Source organism: Lineus longissimus, chromosome 3, assembly GCF_910592395.1.
Source record: "Lineus longissimus chromosome 3, tnLinLong1.2, whole genome shotgun sequence".
Classification (NCBI taxonomy): Eukaryota; Metazoa; Nemertea; class Pilidiophora; order Heteronemertea; family Lineidae; genus Lineus; species Lineus longissimus.
In genome coordinates, this window is record NC_088310.1 from 22,719,599 (window position 1) to 22,738,356 (window position 18,758).

At 38.0% G+C, this 18,758-nt stretch overlaps 1 protein-coding gene across 1 annotated transcript in view; it reads left to right on the forward strand.

Annotated features, from left to right (window-relative positions):
* LOC135484857 (kinesin-like protein KIF26A) overlaps positions 1-18,758 on the forward strand; it is a 299,588-nt gene that overhangs the window by 109,387 nt on the left and 171,443 nt on the right. The window contains exon 6 of the mRNA XM_064766551.1: positions 16,432-16,485. Within this exon, the coding sequence (XP_064622621.1) occupies positions 16,432-16,485 (54 nt within the window). The remainder of the gene's footprint in view (positions 1-16,431; positions 16,486-18,758) is intronic.

Genomic DNA, 18,758 nt, shown 5'->3' on the forward strand with positions numbered 1-18,758 from the left:
TTTTGTGTTTGATATTTTTTAAGTTTGATATTTTTTAAGTTTGCTATCATAAAATCCACTCTTACTATATGAAGAAACAACCCCTCTTTGCTGTAGATATTGCACTACCTTCCTCTTTCTGTTTCTGATGAAACTTGCGTGTGATGCATTTCAACCAAAGTAGGCAAGAAATGGGTACATACACTGCTGGTAGTACAAGTGTATATAAAGCAGCACTTTCTAACATCAAGTTAGCATGAACACAAACGACCAGGAGTCGTAGAGTTTCCTTGCTTCCTATTGATTGGTTTTTATCTGCAGCATCTCAGCCAATCGTGCGCTGGGGATTCCCGGCATCTCTGTTGCTAAACGAGCGCCGTCTCCCTGTTATGATTCCATAATGACAGTCGAGGCTTGTCATTGACAGCGAGTTTGTCATGCATTGTCTGCGCTCGTGCGCTGGTGACACTGAGACATTCAGTATGGGAGTTCTGTGCATTTAAACGTGTGTGCGGAAACACAGGATACACTTAAGACCAGGATTGTTGTTTTTTGCAATTCTATTGTGATCACCTTCAAATTTATTGGATATTTAGGATTTTTAGAAATCTAGGGAATTCACATGGAACATGGTCTTGATATAAACTTGTTGATGTTATCGTGTTATTTCGAAGTATGTTTTTGACATGAGTTATTTGATATAGGAATATCCTAGGCAACCTAGGATACACATTGTAATAGTACTCGCACCAGGAGTGTTGTTTTCTACCACTTTTTGTGTGCTTTATGGATATTGAGTATTCATGATTCACCTGATATCTGCTTTTGGATTGGCAGGTAAGTTTTGTTTCTCAACTTTGTTGTTAGATATCTTGGTAATTTCCTATTGTTATTCATATCCAAGAATCCAGGATGAGCAAAGATAGATGCCTATATAAGAATTGGTCATATTCTTCTTCTACATGTTTACTATAGTTAATGGAACAGTGTCAGTATATTGTACAAATCAAGCTGAGCTCATATAAGAAGGTCAACAGTTACATTATCAAACATCAACATCAAAGCTCTCGGGACAAAACAGGATAACTAAAATATATAAAAAATGTATCACAAGTTGAGATGCTTCTCTGTGTTGAGCGCATTCAGTCCACTGGTAATAAAAATCAACCAACCGATCTACCTCTCTGCCTTTTGGATGTCTGCTAAGGGTATCAGGGTTAGGTTTCAAACTTAACAGAGATTTCCAAGATTTTTTACGCCTTTGTTGACATCAAAGTCACTGGGTTAAATCCTCCTGTATCACATCTCAACGGATATCTTTAATCTTCTGAGATCAAAGGTTTGACGATATGGTGAAATTCTTGCAAAGGGCTAGACGAGTGTGATGTTTCTGATGCATTGTATTTGATATCTGGTGTATCGCAGAAGTGCGGAGCAGATGTAATTTTCCAAGCATATGTGCTAAGGTATCAGTGCATATCACTGTCATTTCTAACATAGTGCAGTTATGACCTGAGTTACTTGCACTTAAGGCGACTTTCTCTTTTGATGGCAAGATCATTTATTGATTGCTGATACCTGCTGAAGTAGTGAAATCAAACACCGGATCGTGCGAGTTAAGTTTCTGTCCTCAAAGTGGCTTAAACCTTGATTCATTTTTTATTTTGGGCAGTACTTCTGGTCGATGTCCATATCTGTATAGGATACTGTGGAGCAATAAGAGACTGATCAGTATTGAAAATGTAGAAAGCAGCAAGTCCATGCACTGGTATTCTCACAAGGACAGAGTGCGATTTATCTAAATAATTGCAATTCTGATGTTCACAGAACATATCATACCATTGCTATATGAATAGATTGCAACAGAAGCTGTTCCAGTGCTAACTCTATTCAAGGGAGGTGTTCATCGAATGCGGTTTTTTTTCATCTGTCAATTTATCATGGAATTATCCCCCATTAGCTTCCATTAGGGAAAATTTAGCAATATCAGTAATATATTGTTGCTGCTTTTGAAATATGTTCGAAAAAATGGAACCATCTACATATAATGTAGGCCTATTGTACATTTGGTTTGGATGAATGGTGGCAGTTAAGGTGTAGTTAGCATAAGTGATGGGTTTAGCTGCATTAATCTTACCAACCGTATCAGCTATGTATGCCGACTGGATTATTGAAAAGTTTATAGTAATTCAGCCATTTGGTCTTCTGTGTGTAAAGTTATTACAAAGCACTAGCTACACTGTCAAAAACAAATTTAGGTAAGAATGGCTTTGCCTTCATTGTTCTCGTGCAAAAGCAAACAATGATACTTCCAAATAAGATATGTGCCATCAGTATCCAGAAGCAATGATTGCTAAGGAGAAGCATCACCTTGTCCAAAACCATTGCATAAAGAACACATTGACAATCATCTTGTCAATCACAAAATCTGCTGAATCCTCAGTAACCAGGATCAAACATTGCATAAGATAAACAACAACTAATCAACATGTATGACCATTGCATAACTGACACATAACCTAATCCAAGCATTAACAGAAATCAGTGTTACATCATGTCAAGACTCATCCTTCTCTTTGGCTGATCTTTTCCTGAATACTGGACGAGCTGTGAAGATGTGCTGAAGGAGACAATGGTGGCCAGAGATAATGACGGGGAATTGTGTAAGCAGTGGACAAGATAGTGGGTATTACACAACTGTCAAGAGGCAAGAGCTGGCTAGTCTTTGTTGTGATGGCCGTGGAGGACGCTTAGACAATACTTGACTGTTTTGTTGTGTGAATTGGAGAAAAAAGTGATGATGTTTGCCATGATGAGAAAAAGGTTGAGAGATCTACTTAAGTTAGTGTTTTTTGTGTCAATTATATAAAAATACAACTTTAAATATCATGAAGGCTATTCAGAGTTGTTGAGTTGGGTTAAATTGACACTTGACTGTTTTGTTTCTGACATCGACATGATCAAGAACATGATTAAGGAAAAATGAAGGCTCTTGCATGAAGTGTAAAAAGACATTAGTGGTTCTTATGTTGGGGTTAGTTGTCTGTTATATAAATAATACAATTTAAAAAATTACATGCATTCCACTTGTCTCGAGGATTTGACACTGATTAACACAAATGTCGGTCATTTTATCGGTTTGCCAGAAGCATTCACATTCTGACTAGAATCACTTATTTTGCTGAATAGGCAAATGCTCGAAGTGTCTTCTGTATATCGTTGATTGGCATGGTGGTCATGATTGTTATGTACGGTGTCGTTATGGAGTACTTTGCAAATGTTTTCTCATCAAACAACTCTGAAGTCATATTCGGTCCCAAAGTTCTCCTTTAACACACCCATGCTAATATCAGCAAGGCAAAAACAATGAAAAACAACATCTGTTTGGTGTTTTATTTCACTTCTGCTTTGTTTTTACAGCTGATTCACAGACAAAAATGCCAACATGTTAAATTGTTGAACATATTTCACAACATTGTGGGGAATAGGAACATGTTTTGTTCCCTTTTCTGATATTGATTTAAAAATGCAGGTATAATTTTGTGTAAATAGAAGGTTTGCCAAATTTGATTCTAGCTAAAGTTCAAGCATATGGCTATAACAGCTTGGCCTGGGGTTGGATCTTCCTGACTGGCTATTTCTTGCTGATAACTGGGAAAAATATTTGTTTTGAATTAGAATTATTGTATTACCTTTGGCAATAGGTGTATTGTTACTACTATCGGCAACTCTCACTAGAAAAAGTTAAGGGGCCCCAAGGCGTATCTTTATGCACCTTGGTTTAAGCTTTACAGGCCTTTATCAAAACACAAATATCAAAGCAACTTATTTTGAGTTTTGAAAAAAAGAGTAGTGAATGGCACTCTCTCTATGTATCTCTCTAAAAGGGTTAACTGAATCATAGATGTCAGTTGGCCTCACCTTGTGGTATTCACATAGTCATCACAAGCTAAAGATGCTAATACTTGATTCGGTTACAAAATTGGCGTATAATACGGAGTCAGAATGTGAGTGACAGACAATTTCTACCAAATAAATATTCATCACTCAATGAAGCGACAACAATAGCTCGAGGTATATTTCGATAATTTCATTGGCCGAGATTCTCTGATACGATTGTCGGGGAAATTTGTAATTAAAATTGCAGTGTTTATTGATAAGAAGCAGTGGCGAAGATCCGTCACTGCTATTGTCGTAGCTGATGGATTTTCAGATTTCAAATGCTCAAGGGGACTACCTTGGAATGGGACAATGAAGAGAAGGCCACAATACCTGCATTAGGTGCCATCTGCCCCGACCAGGCGATAGACTTCTTGGAAAAATTTCATATAGTGATTTCTTTAGCATGACAAATTATTCGATCTTGGGTATGAATATTTCTCTTGAGGTTGATATTGGATGGTTAGAATGGGTATGAGTGCAAATGATTTTTCACATTTTATTAGACCTGCATTGAAATTAACAGCGTTTGTCGATGTGTAAATGATTGTTCGATGTGTGAATGATTGTTCGTGATTACTCGTTGATAGGGTAGCGATATTGTTGCAACCAAGATCACTTCCCTTCCCTTCATGATATCAACTCTGGTACACAAAGATTTTCCACAGAATTATACAGCATGGCCCCCTCACCCATCAGGCATTTCTGAATCCATTCCTTGGCAAACATTTGGTACACAATCAAACTTCGCCCCGAGTCATCATAATTGTGATAATTAAGAAACTATCTCAGAAATTACTCCACCGAGGAAAATTGCTGAACCGACTTTGAGCCCTAGAGGTTGGTCACGGAGGAGATTGATGACTAAAGTTGGCTTCATGGTAACTATTCCTCCCTGTACATATTGAGTATATATCTAAATCATTGCTTTCTAGTTTTGAGCAAAGATAGGATGAAATGATTAAACAATGATAAAGGTGAGATGTGAAACGTTACGTTACCAGGTTGAAAGAATTGGGAGGAGAGCAATTTTGTGAGATACTGCAGACCAATTATGGTTCCTGTTGTAAGAATGGGAACGGTCATTTTCCACATCTCAAATTTCACACGTCTTTTTTGTTACTACTGGTCCAGTAAAATGGGGGGGGGGGGGGCTAGGGAAATTTGTGGGATACTGCAGAAAACTTATGGTCTCTATTATAGAACACACGATGATTGAATTACTGCATGAGTTTGGACTTTGGATTACAAGTACCTCACCTCTAGACTACTATAGAAGTCTCTTTGGCAATGGTTGGTTTGATGTGGGAGGAAAATGCAAATAGCATTCAAAAGAAATACATCCACCTCTTGAGACAGCCAAGAATGGCCAAGAGCTCCATTCAGAGATAAAGTGATGGGCTAGGTTAACAATCGGAATACCCAAAAAAACACCTGCTCCTTGGTCTGTTAAGTATGCCTCATTTAACATCCTTGATTCATACTGGACCCAAATGGTTGGAAAATTAGCACTTCTGAACTTGGTAAAAATTAGGATGATTGTATAAGAGACACTTCTGATGATTGTTTTTCACAATGTTAACAAAGTAACCACACCACACATGTTCTGGTTGTTGACTTCTAGGAATCCAGCAGTTGTCTTGCATGAAGACTTTGCAGGGGACATTGTCTTCCAGAGACTTAGGGAAAAAATGGTTAGACATGTTCCTCTTTTTCCTTCTTGACTTAAGTAACCCAGTCACTTTATATTTGTTTGATTCAAATGATTCAGTGCTGACATGTGCCACGATCAACATCAGAAGTACTCTTAGAAGCAGAAAGATTTCCTTGGCCATTCACTGCAGTAATGAAATGATTCAGAATATCATTAACAACAAAACCTTTAAATTTCCTAAGTAGTTCGATCACCATCTGAACAAGTGACCTTAAATTCATGCTGGAAATCCTCCTAATCAACATCTTGCTGAAGATTCTCCTTGATTCCCTTCCAATAATGATTTACTGTCTTTCCACACTTTGGCGAATCATAAGTTATCTGCTAAAACTGCATGCTAGTATTCAACACCAAGGAAATCTTCCTGAATCCTCCTCCATGGAATCATGCAGCTAGAGTACTTTCCCATGATAATGAAGTATCTTTACCAAGCTCTCTCATACTTGGGTAAGAAATCTGCTAAATGATATTATTGGTAATGTAAATGGATTAACTTAGAGATCGGGAATCTTGTTGTGATTCCCAGCTGAACAGGTGACAGATCGATACAAAGCGGCTGCTCGCTGTCTGCGCTGTCTGCAATCTGGATGTAAAACGTAAGAAAGTATGAATTAAGTGAAGAGTAGGAAGGCATCAGTTGCTAATCAAGTGGGTTTCAATGCTTCATTATTCTTGTATTGTTTGCCCAATGTTAGGCACTGAAGTTTTGTAATGGTGCCATTTGTGGCGTCATCCTTGCTGCAAATGGAAGTGTACGCTCACAAACCAGTAGAAAATCTAATTTTCTGAAACGAGGTCCTTGAGCAGTTCAACAGTTTCTACAAGTTATCCTTCGAGGAATCCATAATATTTCTCGAAAATTGTTGAACTTTCTTGAAGAATTTCACCCTTGACCATGAGCAATCAAGTGCTTCCACTGATTAAGTCCTTGAAATAGCTGCTCACCCAATGGAACCTGATTTCTAATGACTATACTTAATTTTGTGCATGATATCATCATGACTAACTTTCCTACTACTCTTGTGCAGCATCAAGGTCTTACTCAAGTCTTCAATGATTCATTACTTGGACTTGACTCATTAGGGCCTTTGAGGACAACAGTTTCATCTAATGACCCTATTAGGCCTTCTTGCTCAACAAATCCAAGTCCTGAAACAGAAAACAAATGCCAGTGAAAGCAGCAAGGCTTATTGTAAGCCACCATTAGTGGATTCAGGCCTTCGTTCTGGCAACACTTGTCGAGATAAGGGATATTTTGTTGCTTTTTCAATGATATTTGATCTGTTCATGTGAAGATGAAAATGTATTGTCTAAAATGAGACTAGAGTGTAGCCTACCTGATTAAAAAAGAACCTCTTTCACCTTTGTTTGCAGCTTACTAATAAAGCCCACGGGATTAAAAAGATATGCAAAAAATGCAATATCAGTCTTCAAGCCTATAGGCATGATCAATCATACCCTATCAGTTGTGAAAAATCTATGCCAGAGCACATGTTGCATCCAGCTTCATTGGATGAATGACAACTTGTCATATTCTATTAAATCTCCCCATGCACGGTAGACAGAACCAATTGTTCTTCATCATATATCAACACAGCATGTTTCAAACTACAATCTCCTAGACGAAGCTTTGCCATTGTTGCATATCATGGTGAATATTTGGATTTTTTTTCACCATAAAATCTAATATGATATGCCTGATGAAAAGTATTAAGTTCTTTACGAATCCATTTATTTTAATGCAGCATCTGTAAAACTTGAATAAATTCACCAATGCAGAATGATTTCATTGAATTTTAGATGGGTTTTTTGCTGGCGGCCATGTGTTTTCATCAAAATGTATTGACGTGTCTACATGGAGTATTTTTGTTTCACATGCATTGCATGCCACTGTCTTCACTGCTTATCAACAGGAGATGGATCTAAGTGTCAATGGGTGTCGTCTCTGATGTATTGACTGTATATTTTGACATATTGGCCATTTAAAAACAAATGCAGGAAGTGGCTGAATACCTCTGTGTAATTGAAAGCTGATGTTTCCCGAAATGATCTGCCAAAAAAAAATTATAGCAGTGTCACGGGTGCAAAATATCTTTGTCTTGTGTCTGATCAGTGTATCCACTTTGCCTCCGGTCGCGTCAACCTGCAGTCAATTTCAAACCTAAATCCCTCCATGTGTTTTTTAACATTCCTCGTGGCATATCCTTGATCTGAATACCCAAGGGACCACAAAAATGCATGTCACAAAGCTGCACAACATCGCCTGTGGCAGATTTAACGAAAAATGTCTCCTCGCTGTTTCGTATTTTTACCTGCTTTTGTTTTTTTCTCTAAGTCGCTGACTTGTCCGGCCTCATATCATTGTAATTGAAAACTTAGAAAGTTGGGATATTTTTGCTCAATTATAGGATTAGAATCTCTTTGTTCTGACCTTCAATCCTCTTTCATGAAGTGACAGTGCTCAAGTGAGAATTTTTTAAAGGTGATAATCTTTCTAAGGTTGTCTTAGAACATCGTAAGGGATAAGATGTGATGTGCAGTATCATGCACACTAATGCAATCAGATTAGCATGCATCGTATCTGCATGTTGGTCTACGAAACGAAATTGATGAAATAAATATACAGGCCATATTTTCATCATCACAATTTCAAGTTCAAAATCTGGATTATACAGCAACCTGGTCTTGAATTCTCAAATACCCTATCGGTTACATTCCATTTCCGCCTCTGTATTTAGAAGTTTGATGGTTTTCAAAATGTCTTTCTTGTCATTTCATCTGTAACAAAATTTCTTAAGGATGTCACTACAACCATGATTGACAGCTTACAATTAATATTGAAATAGGAGCGTGCCAGTTCCTTTATAAAAATCTCAACAAAGACAGTATTATTAACGGCTCAATTACTCCAAATACTAGTTTGGTACATTATGGTAAAAACTCCTCCTGTCAGTATTCTATTCTTTTCACCGCTCATGCATCTTCTGTGCATCTTCTTAATAGCATTGGACAGCTAAGACATTTCTTCCGAGCAATTTGATGAAATCCTATCCTGGGGCTTTTTGAGATGTTATTAGCAAAGGGGAAAACAAAGCAAGTTACGGTGACACCCGTGAGCCATTTAGAGAGACCGGAACAAAGAATGTGACATGGGACGGCGTGGAAATTAGGAAATTTTGGGACCGGCGGTTGTGTTAGCAAAATAATGCGGATGTCGTAGCGTCACTGTATTCCCAGCTGAGGTTGAAATTGGTTTAGATTGCTATAGGGGCGGTATTTTTCCATTGTTTTTGATGAGTAAGATGTCTCAGTAAATAGTTTGGAAGTGGAATCTCTGGAGTGAAAATTAAAATCTATTGGGCATAGGGAATCTACCATTGATATGTTTTTTAGTTTCCTTTTCATTTGATAAGTTGAAGTAACTGGATTCTAGTTTTGCTGATTTTTGCTAGGAGTGGTTTTATTTTGTATTATGCCACAAATTGAAGCTTTTTTTCGTTCTTTTGAGTACATGCATGAATCAAGAAAGTGTATGGTGATAACTGTTGTTGATAAGCAAATGTTGTTTCAGGATTTTCTTTTTGGTTTCAGCTTTGTCTCGACCAATAATCATTACTTCTCTCGGCTAACAAAACTCAATAGCAAATTCTAATACAATCAGTCTGAGGATTTTACCTGCCTCATCCCATTCTGTAAATCTCTGAAAATTCAAAATGTTCCTGAATCAAAACCGATTGAGGACATGCTGTTGTCATAGCACTCCTCTTTCTCCAATTAAAGAGAACAAAATGTCATCAGTTTTTCTCATTTCTTTATCAAATTCATTTATCAAGTCAGAGGATGCATGAATTTTACATTAAAAGTGCTCTTGATTGGTCCCTTGATGTTTGAAGGCTCGACTCTCAGAAGCATCTGTTAGGGACGATTGAACAGGCTAGAACAATAGACAAGACCATTTATGGAGCAGGAGTCACCAGAAATAATCATCAACCTTGAGCTTGCATGAATGATTCCAGTATGTTTCGTTTTGCTTGACATTCCTTGGGTGACGTCTTGTGATTTTGGATGACTTCGTTCCCTTAAAGATAAACTGACATAAGTGGACAGTAGCCTATAGTGAATTCCACACATCCGATAAAAATCCTGTAGTCCTGTTGCACACTTACGTAATGTTGCAATTCATTGATGGAGACATGCATTAAATTTGTCTTGGTACAATTGTATACGTGCTCTCAAAAGTTCCATCATATGTATTTCAAAATTTCATCAGATATTCTCCGCTTAGCATGTTACACATGCCATCCCTCAGCCATCAATTTTCTTGGTAGTTTGTAAGTCTTATACTTAAATAATCCTGCAATTCCTTGATTGAGTTAGGCTTGGCCTTCGCATTTTGTTATGGTGCCATAATCCTTGGCATTATCATTATATACCAGAACATCAAATTTTCAAAATTTCATCAAATTTTCTCAGCTTAGTTTGACATATTCTATACTTGAACCCTCAACCACCGAAGTCCCATTGTAAGTTTGTAACTTACTTGTCACTTCTAATACTAAATCTGTGCTAATCTTTAAGATTACTCATCCCGATGCAGTGCAGCGTATTATCCATGTGTCCAATTATCCCTCGGCCATAACCAGGTGCATAGAACAGCTTAGCTAATAACCAGGTAGAGCAGTTATGCGTGCTCGCCTGCTCGAGCTGTGACTCACCCAGGCCAAGCTGACAATGCATGAAATTGACTTTTCCAGATGATTTTGTCTGAATGAATATGCGAAAATAACATTTCTATTCTTGATTAATTATCATATGATGTTATCAATATTTCTGTGTTAAGTACATGATTTTGTCCTTGATGCAGTGCTGTATCACCCGGTGGGATTAATCAATTTATTGGGTCCTGCCTCAGCGATCGCGTTGTGGAGCCATTGGTTTGCCTTGTTTCCTCATCCACTTGAGACATTGCCGATAGGGACATATCGACACGAATCCTCCAGGAAAGAAAAGCACATTTTCCACTTGACAGAGAACCTCCTTCTAGGATTGCCAATGCCAGGCTTCATGTTCTTCCACCCTTAACATGCAATAACACCTGTACATTTTATATACAAAAATTGTATTCATCAATGCATTATTTTGATCAGCCTGATATGAATTGGAATGTTGAGATTCAATGCCAGCCTGTGGCCTAAAGGAACATTCCTGAAGAAGCTCCCTCAACCATAGGCAACATACATTTGCAATGTTCAGTTGACTCACTGCAGGAAAGCCTTTGGGGTACATACTGGTTGTTTTATTAATGCCCAAGTGCTGAAAACTTTGGTTTATAGTGTACCAAATTGCATAATGTTGCAAGGGATATAGCTATAGCAAGATGTCAGTTCAAAATTCACTGCAGTATTCGAGAGAACTTGCTTTTGTGACAGTTGTTTTTAGTCCAGTAGTATAAGACCTTAAAAAACCCTCAAGAATTAGAGGATGGTGGAATTTTCTATAAGTCGAGTTTATCTGAAGCATTTCCTTATATCCAGTTTTGTGTGCTCAGTTAACCAGAAGGTTTGTCACCAGCCTTCATTGCGCAAGCATCGGTTCCAGATATCATGCTTTCATGCTCCTCGTGCAGTCTAATCTCCTTATTATCAAAGCCAAAACGATAACGTATAAGCTATTCGATATTTACTGTTAGTTTGTTAACATTAGGGTGGCAAATGGTATTCCCAAGTTGCTAGGAACAGTGACCTTGGGATTGTCAGGTTCTCCATAGGAATGACTGAGTCAGAGACTGGAAAAATGTCTCACAGACTCTTGACACCTTCATCATTGTTAGCTTACCTGATAATTGGAAGCCCCTAAGGAGAATTTGAAGCTACATGTTCTTGCCTTGGGCTAAACCAATTGTTCCACTTATATTCTTTGTATTCAATGACGAACGGTGAATTGATGTGAGACATCTTTATAGCTTTATAGAGTCTTTTTGGATCTCTTAGAACTCCAGAGGATGATGTACTGATATCTGCTACAAACTAACTGAAGCAGTTTGACGTCTTAAGGAATTGTCTGATTTTCTTCAGAAAGGCATGACCCCTCACAAAATAATTTCATGACTCATTTAAGGCAGTGTATACAGGTTATACTTCCCTTTTAATCTATGGATCTTGCAGGTGATGGGCAATAGTGTTGTAATCAATCTCGACATTGCTTTGACCTTGGGAATTTGCCAAAAAAGTGCCAGAAGACATGACTGCATCCCTTATTTTCTCCCTATTGATCTCCTAATTGTTTCCACCTCCCCTGTGGATGGTTGACATCCTATCTGTAAATGAGCATCCTTTAACTCCTATTCTGCTGTTGACATGAAGGTCATATTCATTTGCTCTGTGAGAGGCTGGCCTTGGAGACTGTTTGAATATCACAACTCAACTTTAAGATTAAATTAATTTCCTATCTTTTTCTGCACTTGATCAAAATGTGGACTCTCAGCTTGTGTCATCTGTCTTCTTCTTCACTACTACTACTACTTCTTTTTCTTCTTCGTTCCATCTGCATTTTAGTTCAGTTACTTAATAGTTGACATCTATTACTCTGCCTTTTTCTGAACCAAGGTCTTGCACTTTTCCCTGTAGAACGCCTGTAACCCTTCATATCATATTGATTGAAAATCATAATACGATTTAGCCATTAGGGCTTCGTTTCAATAACATCCCATTGACCCCTACTGGGAAGCCATCTCAAATATCATCAACTTCATTTCAAAATCCTTTGTTTGTCTCTCAATTCATCCTCACATTCTTTTACTAATTGTAAAAAAAATGATCTTGAGTGTCTGATGGTGACATTAAGTGCAGGGGTGCCCTGATATGACACATCCAGAACAATTGGTTCACAGTTTAATCCCGTTTCATTTGAGTGTCAAGAGCCTTCCACTAAATCCTTCCCCTTAATGGTTGTGGGATTCCCTTTACAGTATCCAATTTAATCATTTTAAAGTGAACTCATATTTGATTGGTGTTGGAGGGCAACTTTGTATGTCAGTGTCTGATCCAGTCATTGTTTGATGGACTTAGCCAAAACCCTTCAACATTTTCAAGATCGATTTATTCTGGATGTCCTAAATCTTGGCCTCGGAATTTCATCCTCCCGAAAGCAATGATCAATCCAAAAAGAAAGGTTGACCAAACTTTAAACATATGATGACATTCAGAGGTCAGTAAGCTGCTGCCTGTCATGTCCGCCAAGTAACAAATACCTAATCAGATTACATGGCATTACCCAGCAAATCTAATAATCGTCACCTGTTATGGATTAGTGAAATAACTGTACTAGTGTCACAAGTGTCGAGCCATCCACATTGATGAAGTCATCTTATCATTGCAAGTTATATGACAGTATGGAACAATTTGCTGATGGTTTCAGGAGTCAGACCTTTCTCCCAGGGGAGGGGCCTTGCCCATACCAGCACTTTGAACCGGAGATATTAGTCAGTGCCTTCTGATGCATTCATAAATGTAATTTGTAAGCTTCTGCAAAGTAATTGGATCGAAGTGGTAAACGCTGGATGATTTTATGATCCTGCGTCGATGATGTTGATCAAGTATGAAGTGTGACCAATAGCTGCTCATAAAGTCGTCAGAAAAGGGCTGAAGACGTGGCATCGCGGGGAAATCAGCAACCTTACTATCGGAGATATGATCACGGAAACTACTCGACAACCTTCGAGCACCATTTACTACGGAAGACATTATCTTGCAATGATGAGGATGAAGAGTAGAAATGATGGAAAATGATTTTGATTGGGTGGATACACAATGCTCATTTTGGCTTGGTTATTTGGTTACTCTCCTCGACATTGTCGTCAAATTAAAAGAAAAAGATGGCTTTTATTCCTTATTACTTTGATTACTTTAGGCTCGAAAATTGAATCTGACTCATGCAGTTTGACGGTAAAGCTCCATGTAAACTTTAATTATCTTCTTCATTTCTTTATGGGGATGCTCTTGAGGGAAGTCACCATGTCATAAAACCAGGCGGTTGGTTGACATTTCTCTAGATGTCTCATCGTAGCATTCACTGGACAAGTAAGCCTTTCTTCAATATGAAAGTTCTCGACACTTGGAGAAAAAGAAGTGATGCTTTCATCAGAACAAGAGAAGGGAAAGTGTCTTGACTGACAGGGAGAGGTCCAAAGGGACCTCAATGGTGTTAAACTTGCACCGAGGGCAGATGGCTAAAACAATAAAAACAAATGACAAGTCCAAAAGGTGAGGAGACACAAATTGGCTTCGCTCTTGGAGCTCAGGGAATGAGGTGTAATGTCTTCCTAAGTTGTGCAATTCTTTAGCGTTTCCTTTATCATCTCTTTATGGCAGATGTTGTGCGGCTAATGTGCTATCCCTGGTACACAACATGAAGTTTGGACTCTACTCCATCCCTAAAGCATTCAATCAAGTTTCCCAATGTAAAAAAGCACCTGTGTGCAATCAGCATCACATTGACATGATGAACATCTCTTGTGTGAAATGCACACCACCATATAAAGAATCTACACTGGTGCTTAGCAGTCCTGGAGTGAACTTGACTCGGACCTATCTTTGCCGTACATCCAAATAATGGTCTACTTCGTTTCAGCTCAAGTTTATGAACTTCTCGTGAAAATGCTCACAACGAAGTACATGCATGCATTAATGTATGTAATGATATAACCACCTGAAATAAAATTAACTCCATCCGTGTATTGTTTCTGACAAATAATTCAATATAACGATATGTGCTCATTCATGGTGTGGAAAGAATTGCAAAGTCTCCATTGTTGAATGAGCTGTCAATCACACTTTTTTCATGGTAGCATGACACTCTATCAATTCGAGTATTTTTGCGGTGGATGTCGCCTATATTTCTGGAGAATCACGCAACTGAAATCAACCTCACTAGAACCATATTTGAGTACTTTGATGAGCCATTTTACACTTAAGCTTTCAGTTGGAGTTGAGGTGAGGTACACAGTGATACTCATCAATTCTATTTAGGTCACCCTGGACTCTGAGTTACATTAATCCCAACTTATCAATGGATTATCATTGCCGTGCGTTAATATCTCTTGATAATTAACCTGGTTGATAGAACTTATGAGCTTAAAATTTGAATTGAATTATGACTTTTTGCATTTTTAAAGAAATTTCTATTTGATTGACATTGTGATTAATTCATAGTTGGGTGTGCAAAGATTGTATGTGTCAGGTTGATGTTAAAATTATCCCTTTTTTCCTTTTTACTGCCTTTAAGATAATGAAAGTTCAGATATACAAATCATTTAGTTTCCCCCTTGAAAGTTGCACCTGTACACCAACAAATGATGATTTGTTTTTACTCTGTTCAAGAAGATAGTTTACAAGATTGTGTTGTCTAGGGTGCTGTATTCCACTTCACAGTGCTTCTTCATTTCAATCCACTTGTCTCCTCAGAAAGCTTGTCTCCAGCTATTGAAGTTTCTCCTCCAAATAACAAAGACATTTCTAATCAGAAAAATTCATTCCACCGTGGAAGCAATATTCATCTACCAATTTCCTCCCTTCTTAATTATTTATATTTCAGATGAAGAAAATCAGTTAACTATCTTCTAATTTCAGCTGGCCCGCCTTTATTTTTCTTCTAATTGTTCGAATATGGTCAGATTCCTGATCTTTTTTCGCGTCGACTGTCCTAATGAATAAAGTTTTCATACTGACCATGTTATCTAGTTAAACCAAACATGCAATGGTAGGTGACGATTCATTTGTTCTGATTGCCTCCACCCTCATGAGGCCCTTGGAGCCCGATTTGCAAAATATTATTCACATGCACGGTTCCCAAGTTGTCAATCTATGGCCTCGTGATCATTGCGTTTTTGTTCGCATTGTTATTTATATAGATTCGATGCGTGGCTCGTAAAATGTTTTCATTTGCTAGGATGAGTTGTCAATCTGACGAGTATTATCCTCAGGACAATTAAACGCAGCTTGATACGGCTTGAACCAGGTGTCTGATCTGGGAGTCTGCATGCAGAGAAGCCGGGTCCATGTTGAGTAAAACACACGTAGGCATGTGTGTTATACTTATATTTTGTGTCTTTGAGTTGATTCTGTTGGATTATCTTGGATTAGTAAATGGAAGCTTTGAAAATGTTTTGGACGTGGAAGTCAAAGAAGCGAAAACGGTGGAGTCAGGTTAGTTTATGGCCATAGCTCTTTAAAAAAAGTTTTCAGAGATTTATAGGGAAGGTTTTCCTCTGTATCTCAAATTGTAAAATGAATAGTAGTGCATGTGCAAAGAACACGGTTGTCCTCTGTTGTTAAATGGTTTGGCTTTTTTGCATCTGATGGAGTGGATCTTGATAAGGCATTGGTTTTTCTTTCTCTGATTATCAAATTGATACTTGCAGTTGCTGGTTCTAACAGTTCCCTTGAGTGACCAGCACAACAATGGATTATTTCCTGTGATACGTTTTGCTATGGTTTGGTTTGGAATTATTGTTCTAATTTTTTCCTTAGGCCAGGGTATATCACACAACATTGTGAAGATAAAGCCAAGGTATTAGCGGAAACTAATTGTTTAGTGTGATATCTACACCATCGTTTAACACAACATTTTCTATTCATTTATGTTTCAGATTCATTTTGATTTCAGATATAGCAATAATTCCAATTTTATATCAGAGAGTGATAATTTCTTATAGTAGTCCTTTTAAAAGGGCTAGATATAGGTGCAAGAAGAACAATCAAAAGTTTGCAAATTTTCTAACCATTTCTCCTATCTCTCTCCAGGTAAGTAACAACTTCGATCCCAAGAACTCAACGAACAAGAATACAAGGAAAAAGGTTGGCGTCTTCATTTGGATCCGTGTGTCTTCTCACTTTTGTTTTCGTAACTTTTGGAATGTGTCTGAAAGTGGATGTTCTCCTCACTGCAAGGTCTTAAAGTATATCTGAGCTTTGCACTCTTTTTCTCTGGACATGTTGGATCATTTGATGAATGCTTTGTCATTGTTTTATGTTGTAACTGTTTTGCAACACTCATTTAATGCCTTGCTGCAAATCTCACTTCTGGTCTCTTCAACATTCGGAATGTTGCACTTCGATTGGTTAAATGGTCTCTTAGCGAGTGTTCTGGTCACACCAGTTCTTTTTGAACAGTTGGTGCTCATTACTTAACAGTGCTTGTCACCCTGCCTGACACCCCCAAGAAAGTTGTCACTGCCCTGCACACAAACGAATGATGAGAGAATGCTCCGTATCCTCGAATGTGAACAAAGACGAAACAAGTGATTGTAGGGTGATTCAATAATATGTAACTTGCCTCCAAGATAGAAGACCGATACAGCTCGAACAGCCCAGAGGCTAACTTCCCCACTCTGTATCTCTAGCATCCAGAGTTAAAATAAATTACATGGAGTCAGACCGATTGATTATCCAAGAAATCCGCTGGGAATGTCGCTAATACTGTCATTGTAGCACAAGGATTGCTGTCAGCTTGGAGTGGTAATTTAGTGTGGTTTTATTGCTTGCTTCTTCATTACCTTTTCTTGCTTTTCAAATCTTTACTTCTTCCTCTTCGTCCTCTTCGTCCTCTTTCCGTTTCCTTTTCATGATACTGGTACTTGAGAAGTATTTTTTCTTCATTTGTCAGTACCTGTTCTTTAGTCATCTGGACTCCTTTTGGATTCCTTTAGATCTTCTTGTTTCATCAGAAATCAATGCATAACTATCAGCAGTCATAGCTCATTTTTGGTGCAGTTATTTTTTATGAATAGGACTTCAAGTTACTTCTTATTTAAAAGAAAAAAAAAAGTTGTTCTCATGATCTCAACCGTAAGTTTATGTCATCTCTCCAAATCCATATAAAAAAAGTGACAAATTTTGTGATTTCCTTGCTATCCAATAATTAGAACTTCAAAGAACATTTGTCATAGCCCTTGGCAATGAAAATTAGACCATTATATTGATGCATTGTCTGGATTCGTTTCCTTGTTCTTACCAAGCTGTCTAGACTCGTAATTAGAAATCACTTCCACCTTGAATTGCGGTTTAACCCTTAAGCACTGCAAAAACGGGCAATTCTTGCCACTGCTACCTGTGATCATAATCACTGCTATGTGCCCCAAATAGATCTCTAGTCAGTGGTAAAACTGGTAATTTGGTTTAATTTTGATTGCAGGTTGCTGTGATCGCTGATTATTGTCACAGTACCCAGAGAGGCAATTTTGTGTTAATTCTGCAAGGTTGGCTATGATGATGATGATATCTTCATATTGTGAAGCTATATGCATAATTTCTGATGAAAACAAAGCTAGAAATAAGACTAGTAACGTTAAGAAAGAGAATATGACAGTAATCTCTAAAATGCTTAATTCAAAAGTTTGTATTGCATTCTTGTCTGAACTAGCTGAACAAAACCCCCTGAGAAGTGTATCGAAATCATGAAAAAAAATGTAACCGAGTCAATGAAAAGATGATTGTAGTGTCTCCATGCAAGTTTGGTACCACATGAACAGGGTTTCCAGTGGAAGAAAATAACCGATGTAATGCACCTGAGAGAACTCAGTTTGTTTTTGTTGTCATCAGCAAGTGACCTAGATATCCTGGGTATCTTGTCCAAATACTGAAGTTTAAATGCCAAGGCTTCATTGTGGTGATTTTCATCTGTTTGTTAGGGTTTCATATGGAGCGTGGCTCTATGATACCTACTGGTGTGATTTGGCCTGCCAAGGTGATTGTATTGTATTGTTGGTTTAATCTGGGGAATATGGCCACTGACATTTGAGGACAAATAAAACGTAGAATTTTCAAAGTTTGTTCAGCTGCCCTGAGTCTTCGATAATATCTGCTGTGTGTATCTGAAAATGGGTGGGTCTTTTTTGGAGGGGTTGGGGGTCGGGGGGGGGAGAAGCAAGCTCTGACCAATATAGCAGGATGAAAGGGCACAAAAATCTTCTCTTTATACTAAAAACTGAAAAGCGAATCCGATGCTGATATAGTACAAATTAACAAAAACATGCATCGGTTGTAGACAAAGAAAGTAAATCTGATTAAGCAAGACACTTTCTCTTCCTTGTTAACCTTGAAGCAGATACCAAGATCTCCCCAAGTGAGGG